The sequence below is a fragment of the Dermatophagoides pteronyssinus genome, unplaced genomic scaffold, assembly GCF_027571235.1.
Source record: "Dermatophagoides pteronyssinus isolate colony J.1.1.1.1 unplaced genomic scaffold, Derpt_VIB-CSIC_2022.12 sq0010, whole genome shotgun sequence".
Lineage (NCBI taxonomy): Eukaryota > Metazoa > Arthropoda > Arachnida > Sarcoptiformes > Pyroglyphidae > Dermatophagoides > Dermatophagoides pteronyssinus.
Window position 1 is genome coordinate 603,988 of NW_027461534.1, and position 20,657 is coordinate 624,644.

Sequence of the window (20,657 nt, forward strand, 5' to 3'; positions counted from 1 at the left end):
TCAATAAGCTAATATAAATATAAATTTGATTCTGTGAATAAAAATGTTAAGGTCTCGTCTGGTCGGTTAGATTCATCATCATTTCTTGTATTTGAATGAATGAATGAATGATGTTAATTGATTTATTTTGTTGTTGTTGTTCCTGTACATAGAATTAACACACGTATCGTTTGATGTTGTGTGCCACATAAATAATATTGATAATTTGAAATGAATTATTTCGTTTGCTTTTTACCCAATTCATTCAAACACACACACACACATTGAAGAGAAAATTTCATTTTTTTGTTGTTGAAATTGAATACAAGAATAATTTCTATTCAATTATATGATTATCTGGTTATATTTATCTTTCTTTCTTTTTTTTCTATTGAATTTGTTGTTGTTTCTACTAATAATATTCGATTCAATTGCCGATTTTTGTTCAACGTTTTCATCTTGTTTGCCCATAATCTCATCAAATATCAATAATGATGTATCAGATGTGTCAATTTGATTGGAAGAAACTAAAAAAAAAAAAAAAAAATTAAAAGCTAAATGCAAATGTTTTTCGGCTTTGGATAAAGTCATCACATCCTTTTTTTTTGGTTGAAGGGGGAGAGACAAATATACATTCATTAGGTAAAAGTCGATTGACACAAAGGAATTGGAAATTTCTGTTTTGGTAGCCATCCGGGAGATCCATATACACATGTACCAGACACACACACACACTCGACAGTCATCATCTGAAACAAGCGAGAACAATCAAACAACATCAAACAAAAAACAACATAATGATTCGGAAATACAAAACAATAACAATCATTCAATGAATAAGAGTGAATTAGAGGAGAGTGAGAGAGAGAATAATCCAAAAAAACATTGATCTTGATAATGTCAATAATGATGATGATGATGATGATTTCAATTGTCATTGTTGTTGTTGATTTTTTTTATTCTTTTGTTTGACCATTGCACACGACTTATTCAAAACAAGAACAAAAAAAAAGATAAGAGTATGGTGTTGATGTTATTGTGATATAACAATACAATCACACCCACACACACCATCGACAAATGATTATTTCAATGTAAAAAATGTCAAACATTGATTGTCGAATTTGTTAATGTGCGTATTTTTTCTTGCAAGTTTTGTTTAAAGCTGTCAAAAAACAAAACAAGAATTTTTTTTCTCTTTCTTTTCTTTTGTCACACGAAAAAGATTCTCGAGATGCATTTTTGACATGATGACGGAAATTGTCGTATGTTTTACTGTCTTTTTCATTCACTCTTTTATTCTCTCTCTCTCTCTCTCCCACTCTCTGGTTCTTTTTCATTTTCATAGTCGTAGTGCAATAATAGTGTTATGCTAATTTCTCAAAATGAAGTGATAGAAAATAAAATTTTATTTGTCACACGTTCCAGTCTGTTTTCATTGTATTGATCATTTGAATCTTTAATGTTGTTGTTGAAATTTGAAATAGTTTTGTTATCGATTTTTTTTATTCTTCTGGTTATGCAAAGTCAATTCCGAAACAAATTGATAATGTGTATAATGGAAACAAATTCCAAATGAAAAAATCAAATATGATGGTGGTAAATAAATTAAATTCTTTGAAATTTTTTATTATAGTTGCAAAAACAGAAATGAAAAACCGCCATTCACATCTTTCATTTGAAAATGAAACAAGTTGGATAATATCAAAGGAATATAAATATCGATAAGGTTTGATTTGTGTTTTGAAATAAATTGTTTTTACCTTTTTTTTAAACAATTAATTTTGTTGTAGGATAATGTTGTTTTTTAAAATTTCTGGCCAATAAAATAAATGTGTGTGTAATCAACAAATTACGATGAAAAGGAAAAGAATCATCCATTTCACCATTAACCAAGGTTTATAGGTTTTTTTTTATCCAAAACAATTTTGGGCTGAGCATTTGATGACAATTTTTTCCATACACACATTCTCTCTTTCCTTCTTTTGTTATTGCTGTTTTGTCATTCAATTTAAATGATTCAACCGCCCCACACCATCATCGTACAAAACAAATAACCAAAATTACATCACATCACAATAAAAAAAAGGAAAATTTCTTTAGAATCAGTAGAAAAATATTTACCGCCTAACTCATATTTATTAGTATTAAATTGAAAAACAAAAATTGAAATCTATAGGATAAATTTTGTCCTTTCTGCTTCGATAATAATGGCAACATTATTATTGTTATTGTTATTTGAAAATGATGATATTAATTTTACAAAGATCACATCATCGCATCTACGGAATTGAATATTTTTGTTTTTTTTTGAACAAAAATAAATGGAAAAATCTAATGATAATTAATGGCATTTTAAATCGATCCAACCAAAAAAACAAACTAAAGTAAATTCATGTTGATCCCTTTTCTCGTTACTGTTCGTTGATTTTCATCATCATCATCATCATCAAAACTTTAAAAAAAAACTAGATCATCATTTGAAGTATTACCATTGGTGATTGTAAAATTGAGAGTTTAAGAGAGAGAGAGAGAAAAAGCAATTTTCGCACAAAATAATAATAAATTTTTTTTTTTTGAATCACGTTATTTTTCATCGTTATAATAATAATAATTTTTGAAAAAAAAAGTCAAAATAATTTTTTCGCCCTACCCGTGTATTTACCGCAACACCTAACATGATGATGATGATGATGATGAATGGAATTGAATGAAAATTTGTGGTTTATTTTTCCTGATTCCATATGGAAAAAACAACAACAACAAACGATAATCCTTATTTCGATGAGGAAAACAAATTCAGTATTCTAATAGTTTTCATAATAATAATAATTTCACGCAACACTTGCATTTTCATTCATTCATTCATTCATTCATTTTTTCTATTATGTTAAATTTACTTTCACTTTACATCTCCAGAGACATTATTTTTTTTTTTTTGGCCATATTTTTTTATTAGTCACAAAAAAATATGGATGATGATCATTATTTAACCCCGAAAAAAGAAGAAAAATTGCCATTCTTGTTTTCGGTTGAAAATAAATTGAAAATCTTATTTTATGATTGAGTCAATCAGATTGATGAAAATTCTATAGGCCAAAATGAAAAAAAGGTTAATTATTCAATTACAATAACAACAACAACCAAATAATGTAAAATTCTGATAAAAAGATAGAAAACTCAGAATGCAGAATGCAGAAAATCAATTGAATTTTCAATCAATTTTTTTCTGCTTACTTCATATACTCAATAATACCATAAATCATTTAATCAAACCTAGCAAAGAATTTCATTATATACAAAAAAAAAAACAATATTGTAGATAAAAATGATATCCGAATAGTTTATTTCAATACCATTCATAAATGTACTTGTGTAAACATTTTTTGGACAAAATACAATTTTCATTTCATTTTATTTGTTGTTTAATATATATGAATGAACGAAAAAAAACAAAACAAACAAATTTTTTCCTGTTCACTTTCCATTCAATTAATCAACAACATCCGGTCAATAACGGTTTTTTTTGTTTGGTAGTGTCCATTCGGGAACATAAATAATAATGATGTTAATAACATCAAATATATAGTTGATGGTAATGGACCGAAGCATGGTTACTATTCTGTGTTTTTTTCTGCACTGGTCAAAACTGAACAATTCAAATTTCTAATAATTCTATTGTATGATGACCATTGGTCAAAAAAATATAGAAGAAATTTGTTGTTATTCTGTTAACAATTTCTAAATCAATCATTTCATTCGAAATTTACTAAATAATAACAACAACATTAACAACGACAAACAGGAAAACGAATTCATTTAGGAAAAAGTTTACAAACAGAAGAAGAAAAAAACAAAGGAAAAGGAAATAACAAATTCGATTGAAAATTGTGATGATTAAGATAATGATGATTACATATGGGGAAAAAACAGTGTTTTTATTTTTCTTGTTTTCAATCGACAATTCATAATCAAGTTAATTTTTATTTTCATATGAATCACATTCGGTTTTTATTTATTCATTTTTGTTTTACAGAACACAATGGTTTATTGAAAAATATTTTTTTTTAATACAAACAAATAATATTGAAATTACAAATAAGTTATTCGACTTTGCATGTCCGAAGAAAAAGTTTACGTTCAGCTTCTGGAATCAAGTTGGATAAATCTAATGGGAAAAAAAATTTTTTTGATTAATTAAACAGATATAGAAAAAAATTTACATACCTTTTAACATAATATTTCGTTTATCACCACGAATATTTTCCAGAATAAAATTCAATCGCATTGCTAAATAAATTGAATTCCGTTTCTTTCCATATACTCTTAATGTTTCACATAATTGTCGACATTTACCCGGCTGATACATTATATGATTTAAAATCATTTCAAATGCTTGAATACTTTGTTCATTTTTCAAAATAGTTTCCTTTATTTCAATGATTTCTGTACAACCTAAATCAAAAACATCTTTTGGTTTGACTTGTTCTTTAACTGGTGATGTAAAAGGCTTAGTAAAATACTTTGATGAACGATCATTAGTCAATCTTTTTTGTTTAATTGATTGATGATCATCCGTTTCTTTTTCATCGGGTGGATCATTCTCTTCCGAACTAGATCGACTTTTTTTATTACATTCATCGGCAAATGAATTCTTTTTACGTTTTGATATGATTTTTTCTTCATCAAATGAATCGAAAATACTCAATTTTGTATCATTATTTTTGTTGATGACCATTTTTGACTTGGTTGGCAATTTATCTTTGATTTTGGTATAATCAGAAACCATATTACTGAACACATTTTGAATTTCATTATCATTATCATTATCATCATTTTGATTTGATTGTTTGACTTTTAGTTCGCGTTTTGGTTGAGGTAATCGTACAGGTTTTTCATTTTTGTATTCTATAACATCGCATACAGCTGATGATCGTGAGAAAAATTGATCAATCTGTTGAATTTGTTGCGAAAAACTTAAACAAGCATTTTGACGATTAAAGAATGGAAGTATCCATCGCGAGAATCCATCATATAATGCTTGAAAACGACTATCACATAAAATGATCAAACCATAATCATTTTTATGGCGAATGACTCTGCCAACTGATTGATTTAATGCACGTTTCATCTGAAGAATGTACCATTGTGAACCAGTTAATCGGCATTTGTTTTCATTCAGATATTTTTCTTTAAGTACAACTTTAGGATCAAATCTAGCTGGATAAGGTAAGCTTATTATCATAACGGCACGACAATAATTATCACTTAAATCCATGCCTTCCGAAAGTTTACCACGTGCAACACCCATAAAAATAGCACCTTCTGGTGTTTGATCGCAAGCATATTTAAATGATTCAATCATTGGATTAAATTCTCGTTTGTTTTTTGGTTCGACGAAAATTTTTTTCACTGAAGAAATCGATGTCCAAAGTTTTCGTGATTTCCATTCTTCAATACATCGATTTATCAATGAATATGATGAGAAAAAAATAAACATTCCTTTTGGAACTTTTTTAGCAATCGCTAGAATTGTATAACCAAGACCGGAATAATATTTTAAATCATCACGTCTATCGTATGAACCACGAAGTTCATGACCATTCGGATCTTTAGCAATCAATTGTATTGATAATTGATTATCAGATATTACATGAGAATTCTGTAATTTAACTTTAAATGGAATGCCCATTTCCAATTCAAATGATTCAAGTGGTGACAATGTACCGCTGGTTATGATCAAATTATATATTCCGGCACGTTTTAATGATTGAATCGCAACACTTGGACTCATGCACCTACAAAATGAAAAAAAACGGTCAGATTTTCGGAAGAAATTAATAAACAAGAAGGCATTCACCATAGATAAACGGTCCATCCATTTGGAACAGAAGTATTCAACCATGTTTTCTGGTAGTGACTTTCCTTATCAATTTCAGTATATAATTTATAATTTTTAATGAAATCTAATTTTTTCGATGACAATGTTTCACCTTCTTTAACCAATGTGAATGGTTGGACAATTTCGAGAAATGAACAGACCGATGATAAAGCAGCAATCGTTTGATTGGATAAATAGGCTGTTGTGGCACTCATTACAACCGTATTTATCTTTTCACAAATTGAGGTGACCAATTCAATATGTTCATGATTTAGATTAACTCGATGTAAAATATTAAAAATTTCATGAGTATCATGTGAACCTTTATCTTGTTTCTTAACTAAACGGTCCAATTCTTCTTCCAAATTACATATAATCAATTTAACTTTGGCAACATCGTGCATATCCAGATCGGATAATTCTTTACTATTAAGATCATCATATTTACCATCTTTCAATTCTTTTAATGATTGTAATACAAGATCAAATGCTCGTAAAAACAATACCAATGTTTCAGATTTTAATTCAGTAGACATACTATCTTCACAAACACGTTCAATATTATGACCTTCATCAAAGATGATAATAGTATTTTCGAGATTTAATTTTAATGTTTTACGAATGGATGGATCGAGTATATAATTATAAGGCATAAATGTTAATGAAGTATTATAATCGGTTAACGCTTTAGACATATAATATGGACATGCTTTATGTTCATTACCAAATGCAATTAAATCTTCAATATCATAGATTTTTGAACCACAAAAACTTAGATCAGAAACTTTACGTTCATAATTATGATGATAAGAACAAAGATTATTTTTAACCTTATGACGACAAGTCTGATTTTTAGCTGTGATATGCTCAAGATTCATCACATCAGGATTAATACATAATTGATCACGAGAACCGATTGTAACACTGGGACAAAAATTATAATAAGAATTTTTCAGTTCATTGGAAGCCTGATTTAATTGCGAATGTGTACGAGAACTATAAATGATTCGCAATCGATTTTCTTGTTTCCAGCCTTTTTTCCCATTCTTTTTCTTTTCTTTTTGGCTAGTTTGATCCTTATCAGAGATGATCAAATCTTCGGGAAAGACAATATTTTTAGGTGTAATTTCTTCGATTCGTTTTGAATCTAATTCCAGGAATTTTCGACTTTCAAGCCAGGCAAGTGTAGAACAAAGTAATGATAATGTTTTACCTGTACCAGTAGGACTTTCGAGTAATGCATTTTGCCGCTACAAAATTTAAATAAGATTCAAATCATTAAAATGTATGTTACAAATCAAACAGACTTACTTCATTTAATGCTTTAATAACCGCATTCATATAATCAACCTGTATATCATAAGGTTTGAACGGAAAAATTACCGTAATACCACCGATGTCTATATCCATTTTTGAAATTATTGAAAAATGAAAAATTTCACTTCATTGACGACTCAATTTGCGCCAAAATTAAAAAAAAAAACAACGTCGGCTGTTTTGTGAAAACTATTTACACATTGTTGAAACTACCCAAATAGATGACGCTATAATCAACATTGAAAATCGAACACAAACACAAACACACATTATCCTGAAACACTTCATGGATCATGTTGCTTTGTTGTTTATTTTCTTTTCTGTTTTTTTTTCTGTTTTGTTTTGTTTTGTTTTTTTCCCTATTGTTGTTGTTATAATCATAACAATGTTAATTTGTTGAACTTTTGTGACATTTTTCATTCATCCATTAGCATTTTTTGTTTTTGTTTTAATGAGAATATTTTCTCACCAAATATGATGAGCCAATTAAAATTTTTCGAATATTAATGAAACATGACATGAAGACATTTACAAAAAAAATGAAGAAATTCCATTAAATTTAACAACAAATAAATCGATCATCTGAATGCTCAAATTTTATCCAATTCTACGATCATTCATTCATTCATTCATTGTTTATTCGATTCATTCAACTTTGAAAATTTGATAATGTTTTGATTTTTTTTTTTTTTTGGTTCTTTTAAAAATAATTTTATCATCATCATCGATTGATTTACAGTGTAAATTTTACACATACATACACGCGAAATAAAATGTACCATGACTTTGATCATTTTGTTCTTGTAAATCATTTTTGGCCATTGAATTGGCTGAATTTCATTGCAAATTAATCATACGCGTACATAGCGAATGGCAAAATTGATTTTTGAATTTTTTTTAACAATAAAAGTGGTGATCACCGGTTTGAACCTCAAACAACCAGCCTCAAAAGAATAGATTATTATCTTTGATTGAATCCAATGGAACATAATTATCATCAATTTCAGGTTTGTACATTTATTTTTACCATCAACAAATAACTTTCATTTAGCTAGATTTTTTTTTTTTTTTGGTGATGTAACCAATTTTGTTTCCTTATCTTTATTTGATGATGATAATTCTCTTGTATTTCGTCATTTATAATTTGAAAAAAATAATGAAGCACGCAAATATTAATAAAATTCATATATGCCAAATGAATTCTTGTTAACTTTCTCTCTCTCTCTCTCTCTCTCTCTCTATCGATCATTTCTCATCATCATGTTAGATTCGATTATTTTAAGTCTTTTTTTTTCTTGTTTCAAAAATTTGGTATCGAAATGAAAAAAAGACGGGAATACAGAAAGAAAAAAAAACCAATTAAATAGATTGTTATTTTTCCGGGTAATCATCCTTGAGTCAACGATTTTATTTTTCTATTCAAGATAATTATGAAATTGTGCAAGTTTGCGTCTGTGTGTCGCAAGAATTTTTTCGGAAAAAAAGATCCATGATTTTAAAGAGAATTCATATTTTTTTTGAATGTCCGTGCATAATCAAGAATATATTGATTTATTTTCACTAAATTCAAGGCTAAGTGGTCTGAGTGATTTTTCATTTATTTATTTATTTACTTTGTTTGATAATTATCATACAATAGATAGACTAATGAATATTATCATTCCAAGAATTTAATAATTTATTTTCCTTGTATATTTGCATATATATTGCTTGAAATTTTCATTCGATCATTTTTTCTTCATCATCCAATAAACGTTCGATAATGTCGATTTTTTTTTCTTTCTTAACTGATAGGATCGATAAAATTGTGTAAGCCATTTACAAACATTGATAATATTTTATGATCAAAAAAAAAAAAAGAAAAGAAAAGGAACAAAAGAAAAAAATTTTCTTTAAAATATCATTAATCTAACATGTCGGGTAAATGTACCGCAAATGATCATAACGATTTAAGATCAACAAAATCACCCTCTCATCTATAGTAACAACCTTGATTATATCAGAGAAAAAATAATTTATTTGTTGTCTTTTTGACATCGACAATTTTCTTTTAAATCAACAAACAATGATAAATTCAATGTTTATTTCCATGACATTTACTTTTTTTTCTGGTTGCTTAGGTTGTTTTTGGTGAATTCAAAAATTTACTTTGGTTGCCCGGTTGATTGACATTGATCGATTTGGATAAGACTTAGAATTTCGTAAGAAATCAAGGTTGTTAACGGTTTTTTTTCTATTCCACAGTTTTTTTTGTGGATTCAAAAACGAAATTCAGCATTCGATTTTGAAAAAAATAATAATTTTTATTCAATTTCATTGATAGTGATTAGTCACTATGATAATGATAATGATGTGAAATCATTTTTTTTAAATAATTCAATTTAAAATAATTAATTATTTGATGATGATTATGATGATGATGATGATATCGACCCAATTTTCTTTTTTTTTCTTTTCTTTTTTGTTTCTTATCGAGGATAATTTATTTTTTCTGGTTCTGTTTTCATTTCATTGAATGTCTCATTTCGTGTATGCATATAATCTATCAATGTGACTTGTTTATCTTTTTTTTTATATTTGTGAATAATGATTGTATAAAATGAATTCAGATCATCATCATCATCATACACGACTGTATCCTATATCCATCATCAAGTGATTAATAATGAAAATTCATTTCACATTTGGATATGATTTCATCGTTTTTTTTTTTTTGATGTTTGAAGAAATTTTGAAAAAAATACGCCATCATAATGATATATACAATAATTTAGGTTGATATCATTATCATTGATAATTATTGATATTCATTGATTGATTAATCTATTTGATTTGATTTGATTGATTCGATTGTGCAATATCTCTATTCCCCCTTTCTTTCTTTCTTTTTTTTTTTACAATCATAATTTTTTTTCTATTCTTTTCTTCTTTCTCTTATACGACTATTCAATTATGATGATGATGATCCATAATAAATATCATCATTTATGATGATTATTATTATCATCAAACAAAACAAAAAAAAATCATCCATCTACACTTGAATATTGTTGAAGTAGTGTGTGTGTTTTATCCATCCATACTTTATTATCATTTTTATTTATTGCATTTTCCGAACATACATTATGATAATATTTTAAATATAAAAAAAAAGATTTAGGTATCATCAATATATTAGTTGGAATAAAAACAAAAAAAAGATTATCAGAATTAATATCAATATGAAATCGATGATGATGATGATTTATCATAAAATCATTGAATTAGGAAAAAAAATGATAACTGTTGTATGTTTTTTTTCTCTTATATTCATCTATTTGTTAATTAGATAAATATATTTAGCATATTTGAACATTGGATCCAATTAAATCAAGGTTGGATTCAATTGATTGTAATTTTTTCTGAATTTTTTCACTGTGCTATTATAATACCAGATACATGCATGTAAACTTGATTTCCTTGATCATAATAATGATCATAACCTTCCGGTTATATTTATCAATTTACAAAATAAGCTTCCATGTTTTTTTTCTAATGATGATAATTTTTTTTTGTTGGTTGGTTTTAAAACAAAAATGCTGACACTATGTCTACGAAAAATGGTTTGATTTTAAGTGTTATCAAACTTGTAATATTGCATTATTGTTTGATGGTTCAAAAAAAAAGAGGGAGATGAACCGAAAAAAAAATTTGTTGTCAAAAATTCAGGATTGCCTTTTGAAAATGAGGGTTTTCTTTCTTTCTTTCTTTTATAGAAAGTATTTTGTTTTTAAAAAATTACAAATTATTATTTTTTTTGATGATTTATTGTCCATAATAAATTATCATCTCACATTATATGTTGTAATAATTTTATATTTAAAACTTTTTTCATATGATATGATAATGAAAAAAAAGAAAACATGTGGTATTTGATAAATTATTCACAGGATATATCCGGTTGTTAATTTGTTGTCCAATGTCGCGCGCGCCAAAATGCAAAAAAAAAAATTATATTTTCCATCACTAAATTTTTACTTTTTTTGTCATTTAAAATATGTCAAACTTGTTGATTTATTCACAGGTGTTGGATTTTTGGGCTGAAATAAAAAAATTGAATCCTATAACATAATGATTATGATTATAATTGAATTGGTTGATTTATATAAAAAAAATATTGATAATGAAGATGAAATTTGACAAATAAAAAAGGAATAAAAAGATTATATTTCTTTTCAATTCTCACTCTCTCCGATGATCCATCCACATTCGCACATATCAAAATTCATAGTTGATTGTTATTGTTAATGTAATTATATACATCACATGCGCATCATTTTATTATCTTTGCGATATATTATTGTCGTTCGACATCGTTGTTGTTGTTGTTGTTTTTTTTTGGTTATGCAATCCACATGGCATTAAATGTGTATATGCCATGCCATTGCATACAAAACAATTGATTCCAATACATTCTCTACATTTAACCAAAAATCATGCATGAAAATTTAAGAACATCATCATCATCACCACTATGTTTATCTAACCGGAGTGAACCAATGTATTGAAAAGAATGAGAGAGAGAAAAGAAAGAAAAAACCAGTCAAAACCATAGCATGTATGTTCTGGTGTTCACTAGTTTGATCCAGTTGATGATCATCATCATTGTCGGTTGATAATGGTGATGTGTTTGTTAATGTAATTGTAAAATCACTCTCTTGTAATATTGCTTTGCTTCTTCTTTTATCTAAAAAATTTACAGTGTAAAATCAGTATGAGCAGATTTGAATAAATAATGATACAATCCCATATTTGTATGTGATGAAAATATAGCAAGGTATCCAAGTTGTAGTAGCATGGAAATTGATTGGATACAATTTTTTTTTGTTCTCAATGATCTATGAGGATTGTTCCAACCAATATGAGTTTTTTTTGCTTGTATATTAGAGTAAATATTGAAGAAAGGGTTGGCGCGAGTTTGTTATCCAAGAAGTTAAAAGAAAAAAAAATATCTTTATTTATAAATGAAATTCTGGGAAATGATTATAATAGATTTGAATGAATTCCCGGATAATTTTTCTTTTGATGATAACTGATGATAAAAGGTTTTATTTGTATTTATCATTTTGGATTTGTTTTGTTATCTTAAATTTTATTAATTTTTTTCACGATTAAATTCAATTTTTCAAAAAAAATACTATAGTAGTGGTGTTTGTCTCTTTATGTGAATATTTTGGAGAATATATGTGTGTTCGTGATGATTGTGAATCCTTAAATCCAGTTTGAACTAGTGAATAAATATTAGGTTCATTCATTCGTTTTTTTCATTGGTTCTTATTGCTAGATTCTTTATGATGAAAAAAATAGAATAGAAAATTTTGAATTTCGAAACCAGGAAATGTTTTTTTTGAATAAAACCTAAATGGAGCGAAAGAGACAAAGAAATAATCAAAGAAAAACCTTTAAATGGAAATACAGTTAGATCTTAAAGAAAATATAGATCAATAATGTCTAAAATCGAATTCATTTTGTTTCTGTCTAATTGCCTAATATCTGTACAGCCAAATATAATATCATTGTGGGTCGAATATATCCGGAATCGAAATAAAAATTTTATTATAAAATCTTTCTTTTTTTTTGGTTTTATCTTTCAAATTCCACCTACAGCATTTTTTTTAAATGAGAACTTATTTTCTAGGTGTTTTCCAATCTTTTAATGTTGCCGTTTTACGAATATTTCATTTTTCTTAAGTAATCATTTTTTTTCAATTTGATTGAATCCAATCACATTATTATTATTATTATCAACCACCACCACAACGAACATGTTTCGGCAGCCATCAATGTTATCACTTTTATATATGATATTTAACCACTCCGTTACTAGCATCCTACACACAACATCAACAACAATAAGACTTGGAAACATAGATATATAAATGAAGAGAAAGAACGATTGAAAAAAAAGAGAGAAAAGATATATAGAGGATTCATATATAATAATCGAGAATAAACTAGCTGTGACTTGAATCTCAAAAGCTAGGATCCACTATTCATTCACACACATTTACATTTACATTCATACCACTCTTTTGTCTCTTCAATTGTTGTATATTTTGAAGATTGAGATGCAAAAAATATAAAGATGATGAGGATTATATGTGTATGTGTTTAGTTTGTTATGTTTCTATATAATATATTCTTGTGATATATACACACAGTGATATTTACGGCGCCGCTCCAAAGCATCATTTTATTATTATTGTTATTGTTGTTGGTTGGTTGGTTGTCGTCGTGTTCATCATCATCATCACCAAACACCATCATCATCATCAATTGTCGGTTATGATAAAGACGACAACAACAATAACAACCACCTCCACCAACGACAAGAAGAAGTAGAAAAGAAAATCCTCATCATAACACATAAATCCAATTGAATATATTTTTAATATCCACCAATGTGTGTGTTTTATTACATAGACATATTATATCAATATATTCAAGCATAACTGGAATTTTATTTATTTTTTTTTTTAGTTTGTTTTACTTGTCGTCATTTTATTATTATTATTATTATTATTATTTCATTCCATTTTCTAATCATGTGAAATTTTGTGATTACATTAGTTGTTTTTTTCTTTTAAAATTATGTTTAAAATTTTTTTAAAATTTAGGAATTTTAAAATGAAACAAACTAAGATAATAATGATGTGAATAATAATGATAATCTATAGTAGAAATTATGGATGATCATTATCAACATCATCATCATCATCACCATTATTATTATTATTATTATTATTATCGTTATTCAACATAATCATTGTCAACGATTTTTTTGAAAAATTTAAATTTCATTATATTGTTTTCCTATGTGATCGATTCGTTGATCATTTTTTTCTGTTTGATTCGTTTTTTTTTGAGTTTGTATTTTGTTTGTTTTTGTTATTTGTTTTGGTAAAAAAAAATAATTCATCGTGATTCAATGATTCTTTATAGAAAATAAAAAATTCAATTTTCTTCACATGTTCAATGTGTAAGTTAGTTTTAAATTGTTTTTCCATAATTTTGATTTAAACATTTCAAAATTATTTCAATCATTTTCACCATGTTTGTATTATTATTATTTAAAATACATCAATTTGTCAGTGAATTTGTGTGTTTTTTTTTGTTTACATTTCAAATTATTATTATTAAATGTTCATTTGTTAATCTGGTAGCTTATTTGATGAGGAATTTAATATTTCAAATTTTTTTTCCATTGTCAACTCTTTATTGGTTCTTATTTTTATTTTTTGAATCTGTCATAATCATTATTTGTCATATTATTGAATAAATAGTGAATAATTCTTTGCCAACACCAGAAATGTACAATAATAATCAATAATCAATGATGGTTAATGACATGAATGAATGTATGAATGATTTTTGTTTTATTAAAATTAATGATGGTTGATTTGTTTTGCTTGAAATTGCTAGGTTTAGTAAATTATAATTATGCCAACAACAATAACAACAACAATTTCATTGATAGCAATAATTTTTGCCAATCCGATTCTACATACACATGATCCGGATTATTTTTTTTTGATCTTTTTATTGATTTTCTTTTACGTCAATACCATTTCCGTTCACATTAAATGTTTTAATGAAATTTGAATTTTATTTTTATTTATTTGTATAGATTTTCACCTTGTGTGTTATATAATTCTATAAATATTAATATCTATCTGAATTGTTTGGTATTGATTTGATAATTTCATATATGAGAACAGAACGAAACATAAATAGTGTAAAAAGAAAATTTTTGAATGATAATTTTTCTTCTTTTTTCATTAGCAGATGGATTTCCCGTGAATATCTACGTGAAAAAAATGAAAATTTCACGTACACCATTATATAAACATCATCATATATCATTGCCATAATATGGGCAATATGCCAAATGTTTGTTGATGACAAGTGTCTCTGTGTGTGTGTCGGTGTGCATGGGCTGTCCTGTTAGAGATGATAATATTGTTGATCTTTTTTTTCAATGTTCTTCTATTAAGCCGAATAATGTTGAATTAATTCAACAACAAGAAAAAAATTTTTCTGATTCAAATTTGTTTCTTTAATTGTTGATTTTTTTGATTGTCAATTTGTCAATATATTATCAATTTGAACAATTCAACCATCGATGATGATGATGAGGTTTTTCCGATGTTGAAAATAAATCGTTGATGTGTGTGTGTGTGTGTAAATGTTTTGAAGATGGTAGTGGTTAGTTCACATGATTTTGATGATATATATTGTGGTGACAATTTCAGTTCAAATATTTTTTTTTCGATTGTTTGTTATCATATTCAATGGATACAGGGAAATTAATACGATGATCGACCGACGAAACAACAAAAAAAAATGACCATCATGATTGCCGTTTCCGTTTGTCGTTTTCATTTTTTTTATGGTTTCATAATTCGTCATCAATTGCGAATAAAACAACAACAAGTGATCAAGAAAGAAAGAAAATAATGCAAAATCCGTTCTTTTTTTTTTGTTGAATAATAATTTATTTTCATCTTTTCAAATGATAATATTTTGTCGTTGTTGTTGTTATTGATTGATCAATTGATCGATCGATCAAATCATTATTTTCAACTGTTATTCATATTTTGATTTGCATTCGTGAATAAATTGAAAATTTCAATCATATCTTTGCATAAACAATCTTACTGATGGCTATCACGATTGTAATTGATTTTTATTCATTCAATATCTAATTTCAATCCTAATTGAAAAATAATCATAATAATAAACTAAACTATCTAACTAAAGATCTAGACGATTTTATTTTGTCTAAAATGTTTAACTTAATTGGTCATTAAACTTTCAAAAAAAGCAGTAATTTAATGAAATTAAAATTAATTTTATTTTTTTATTTCGAAAATAAATTTTTAATTGAATGTTTTGTTGAAATTTTCTTTTTCTTCTTTTTTTTGTGCTCTAGATTCGCTACAAACTACATCAATTTGCCATTTGCTTTAATTTTCTTCCTATTCCATACGAATTTTCTAATGTTGTTGATATAGCTTGAAAATTATCCACCAAACTATCAACCAATAATCATCATCCGTCGTTTAGCTTTGAATTTGGAACAAAAACGAATATAATATACGGAATAAGAAAAAAATTCATCCAAATGGTTGAATATTTTCATGATTTCAAAATGTCCCTTGGTCTCAAGGAGATTGTTTCGAAAAACAAACTCCGTTATAAAGAAGATGGTTACGATCTGGATCTTTCCTGTATGTATATAAAACTATATAGACTTCTTAGAACTATATCTTTATTATTTTGTTTTTATTCATTTCTCTATTTTATGTTTCTTATTTAATTTAAATTATATAAAGATATTTCGAGGAATATAATTGCTATGGGATTTCCAGCCGAAACATTAGAACGAATATATCGTAACAATATTAATGAGGTGGTCAAATTTTTTGAAGAAAAACATAAAAATCATTATAAAATATACAATCTTTGTTCTGAAACAAAACGTCGTTATGATATATCAAAATTTAAAGGAATGGTTGTGGAACAATATTCATTTCAGGATCATAATCCACCGCCATTTTGTATGTTGAAAGAATTTTGTGAAAGCCTGCATAAATGGTTGAATTCCGATCCAAATAATGTTGCTGCCATACATTGTAAAGCAGGAAAAGGACGTACCGGTTTAATGATCTGTGCATATCTTGTTTATACCGGAAAATGTATTGATGAACAAGGAAAATTTGTAAGCATTGATAATGCTGATGCGGCCCTCGAATATTATGGCCGACAACGAACGCGTGATCTTAAAGGAGTGACAATACCTTCACAAAAACGTTATGTTCATTATTTTGAATACCTAGTCAAGCACAATCTCGAATATCGGCCCAGCCAGTTTAGGCTTTCATCTTTGATTTTAACTTCAATACCGGTAAATAATGGTGGTGCCTATACGTTGATCTGTGAAATTTATCAAATACCAAAGCAAAAAATCGAGTCATTTGAAATAGAAGTAAAGAAAGGCCAAAAATTTCTGTTATTTAATCTACCACAACCGTTGATTATTCATGGTGATGTTAAGCTAGAATTTTATATCAAAAAAATGAAAAAGAAATTGTTTCAATTTTGTTTCAACACATTTTTTGTTGGCTGTGGTTACGATACCGATACGTATACGATCATAACCGAACCATGTCCCCATTGTCCAAATGGAGAACGGATATCCATTCCTATTTCTACTCCTCTCAGTTCAGGAGAAATCGACAATGAATGCAATCGCGGAAAATCATTGTTCATGAGGAAAAATTCAAATGATCATCAATCTGTGATTGACTTATCATTTTTTGATTCGATCAAGAATGAAAGCAGTTTTGATCCCTGTGATTGTGCAAATTCAATTTTATTTCAATCATCATTCGAAATTTTTGATTCAACCAACAATGTCCAAGATTTTTGTAGCAATCATATTTCAAGTTATAATAATCCCTTGTTTACATCGCAACAACTACCAAACACATCAGTATCATCCTTTAAATCATCATCAACATCGTCTTCGAATAGTTCATCAACACAATCGTTGTGTAATAATACTTGTAATCATGTGAATTTTAATGGTAAAAAGATGAGCAATCCGGATTTGATGCAAACATTTAATCAGGAAAAGTATGATACAATCAAAATTTTTATGATATTTGTTTTAACTATTTTATTTAGGAGTCTTTATTTAGTATTACCGAAAGAAAACCTCGACCAAGCATATAAAGATAAATCTAACAAAATTTTTCCTGCCGATTTCAAGGTAAAATCTTTGGCTTGCATTCAATTTCGTATTTAATATTTTAATTGTATTTATCAGGTTGTATTAAAATTTAATCAAGATTCATTCGATGGTGTTGATACTACAATTATATCAACGAATGATCAATATATTTGTAATGATTCAAATTGCAATCCATATGGTTACAGTGAAAGTGAAAATATTACCTCTGAAGATGATGATGATCCATCCGATCAGGAATTAAATAATGGTAGTAGTAATCATTCAACATTGACGATGAAACAGACATCCTTCGAACCGAATAATCATAATCATAATCATAAACATCAAGTGGTACAAGCAAATCAATCATCATCATCATCGGAATTTGAGACGAATAACAATAGTTTAGAAAATAAAAAAGGTAAACATTTAATACATTATTCATATCTGATTAAAGTTGATTGTTTTTTTCTTATTGAATCAATTTAGGTGAAATAACCTATCTTTGACAAGCTTGATATTGATGATGGATATTCAAAAGTTGATTTCAAAAAATCTCACCTCATTAAAATCTCATTTCTTCCTTCTCTATCATTGTCAAATAAATCATTCAATTTTGAATGATTTAAATGATATAAGTGATAGAAATATGTAATTATTATTCAAATTAGTCGATTGATTCAATCATCGTGTCATCATCATTTTCTTTTCTTTTTATTATCATGTCACATAAGTATTACGATCAATTTTTTTAGAATGTTATATTGTGAAACATAAACACCGAACGCATTTTAATTTTTCATATTGCGTTTTTCATACTCATCAAATCAATCATAATATGCTTCGACATCATTAACAGGTGGTTTCAAGATTTTTTTTTTCAAAGAAAAATTCCCAATGGATTTAAAATGTATGTGTGATGAATGTGATCGCGACATCATTATATTGTGTTATTATTATAAACTCATTCACATCAGAAAAAAATGGTGAGAAAATCTCGGAAATGATATTGAATCTAATGCATCTTTATCATCATCGAATCTTAGCCAAAAAAAAAATCATGAAATGTCGAAGCAAAAAAATGATTGTCCGAGAATGAGAAACAAATGATCGACCTTGTTGCACAACAAAATCTTTTTTTGTTTCTTTTGTTTGATTTTTCGTTAATTATTATGATTGTTGATTAATTTTTGATAGAGAAAAAAATTATCAGATTTTTTTTACCAATAATTTAATTAAAATACAACCACACACTCTTCCCATAAATATACACACACACAAATCAATGAATCTTACTTTGGTGAAAAACATTATATTGTGATGATGATGATGATGATGATCGTATAATTGTGATTTTTGAAGCAAGAGATTTTATTCATTTTTCGCCTGTCTGTCGGTTTGTTTGTTTATTTGTTCGTTCACAAATACGGAACAAAAAAAATTGTATTATTCTTTTGACTATCACACCAACACCTCCCACAAACACATAGTAAAAAATTCTTCATTTAACTTATTTTTTCATCATTTCAATAATTTTTATTTTCATACACACATCATAAACGCAGAATATCATTAGATGTTTAAATCATTTAAATTAATTAAAATCTTATCAACACATTCAACTACAAAAAAAAACTGGACAAAAATGTTTTGCATTTCTTTTTCTTTCATCGATTCAATAAATCTATATATGATACCAACACATACCACCATACACACGTTACAAATAATCATACCTGATTCTTGTATTGATAATAATAATAAAAAATTATGATTGAAAAGTGATCACTAATCAACCCAAATTCCTTTTACACATAATCGCCATCCATTAATTCATTTGATTTTTTTTATCTCTTTCCATCCCTTGTTTTCATTATTCCCGCCCAAATTTTTCAATGCCACTTTTTCCTTGAATACTGCATCCATACCACCCACACATACACTCCCACATTAATGTATACATACGTACCATATACACATAAAACACTTTCAACTATTTTTTTGGATTTTGTGTTATTGTCAATTTAATTCTCTTATCTTTTTTTTAATCTCATTATTAATTAATTTTATTAGTCATTATTATTCGAATTTATTAATTAATTATCAATTATTGATGGATGGAGGAGAAGAAAATATTTTTTTTTCAACAAAAATATGTTTTTTAAACAATTAGACCCAATTGAATAATTACCACACAGAAAACCGACATGAAGAAAAAAAAAGATGTTTTTTTTTCAAATCATCATCATCATTTTCATCTTCAAATCAATTTAATTGCTTGTTTTCTTTAATGTAAAATTTTTTTTAAAGATCAATTATTGAATTAATGAATTTTTTTTTAGTAACGAAAAAATAACTAAACAATCCTATAAATGTATCGAAAAAATGTATCAAAAAAAATTTAAATTAAAATCATGTGATTCAAAATATAATTATTCGGAAATTATTATTTTTTTCTATCATTTTCTCGTTATAGAAATAATCCATTCCATTTGGCCTGTTGATGAAATAACATTCAATATTGGATTTAGCATAAAAATTTGTTTTTAATTTTCAGAAAAAAATTTATACAAAAAAAATAATATTGCTAAAATTTTTCGTTGTCATCGTTTTTTTTGCTTTTCAAATATTCGATTTGACCAATGGAGAATATCCGTGCGTTGATGTCATTTCCGTTTTTTTAAAATTATTATGTGTGCAGGTTTT

At 26.8% G+C, this 20,657-nt stretch overlaps 2 protein-coding genes across 4 annotated transcripts; one reads left to right on the plus strand and one right to left on the minus strand.

Moving 5' to 3' along the window:
• Nucleotides 1-3,943: 3,943 nt before the first annotated feature.
• Rtel1 (Regulator of telomere elongation helicase 1) lies at nucleotides 3,944-7,360 on the minus strand. Its single transcript, XM_027344504.2, has 4 exons — nucleotides 7,172-7,360; nucleotides 5,840-7,110; nucleotides 4,207-5,777; nucleotides 3,944-4,147 (listed from the first exon to the last, which is right to left on the minus strand). Exons 1-4 carry the CDS (start codon nucleotides 7,268-7,270, stop codon nucleotides 4,083-4,085), a joined length of 3,006 nt encoding a protein of 1,001 aa, XP_027200305.2. The 5' UTR covers nucleotides 7,271-7,360; the 3' UTR covers nucleotides 3,944-4,082.
• A 114-nt stretch (nucleotides 7,361-7,474) lies between these two features.
• On the plus strand, nucleotides 7,475-19,736 carry Pten (phosphatase and tensin-like protein). Of its 3 annotated transcripts, none has more exons than XM_075821462.1 (6): nucleotides 7,475-8,184; nucleotides 16,149-16,446; nucleotides 16,552-17,854; nucleotides 17,906-17,990; nucleotides 18,048-18,372; nucleotides 18,441-19,736. In XM_075821462.1, the coding sequence occupies exons 2-6, from the start codon at nucleotides 16,341-16,343 to the stop codon at nucleotides 18,458-18,460; spliced, it is 1,839 nt and encodes a 612-aa protein (XP_075677577.1). In that variant the 5' UTR covers nucleotides 7,475-8,184; nucleotides 16,149-16,340; the 3' UTR covers nucleotides 18,461-19,736. The 3 variants fall into 3 exon arrangements, with proteins under 3 accessions (XP_075677577.1, XP_075677578.1, XP_075677579.1); XM_075821463.1 differs by lacking the exon at nucleotides 7,475-8,184 and adding an exon at nucleotides 14,042-14,195; XM_075821464.1 differs by lacking the exon at nucleotides 7,475-8,184 and adding an exon at nucleotides 15,875-15,891.
• Nucleotides 19,737-20,657: the final 921 nt, after the last annotated feature.

What these genes read in the sequence shown, in the direction of transcription:
- Pten (XM_075821462.1), top strand. Translation starts at nt 16,341, where the DNA reads ATGGTTGAATATTTTCATGATTTCAAAATGTCCCTTGGTCTCAAGGAG. An exon ending in TTACGATCTGGATCTTTCCT is followed by an intron (nt 16,447 to 16,551) that starts GTATGTATATAA and finishes AATTATATAAAG; the next exon opens with ATATTTCGAGGAATATAATT. An exon ending in CAAACATTTAATCAGGAAAA is followed by an intron (nt 17,855 to 17,905) that starts GTATGATACAAT and finishes TATTTTATTTAG; the next exon opens with GAGTCTTTATTTAGTATTAC.
- Rtel1 (XM_027344504.2), bottom strand. Translation starts at nt 7,270, where the DNA reads ATGGATATAGACATCGGTGGTATTACGGTAATTTTTCCGTTCAAACCT. An exon ending in TTATTAAAGCATTAAATGAA is followed by an intron (nt 7,111 to 7,171) that starts GTAAGTCTGTTT and finishes TAAATTTTGTAG; the next exon opens with CGGCAAAATGCATTACTCGA. An exon ending in ACGAAATATTATGTTAAAAG is followed by an intron (nt 4,148 to 4,206) that starts GTATGTAAATTT and finishes TTTTCCCATTAG; the next exon opens with ATTTATCCAACTTGATTCCA.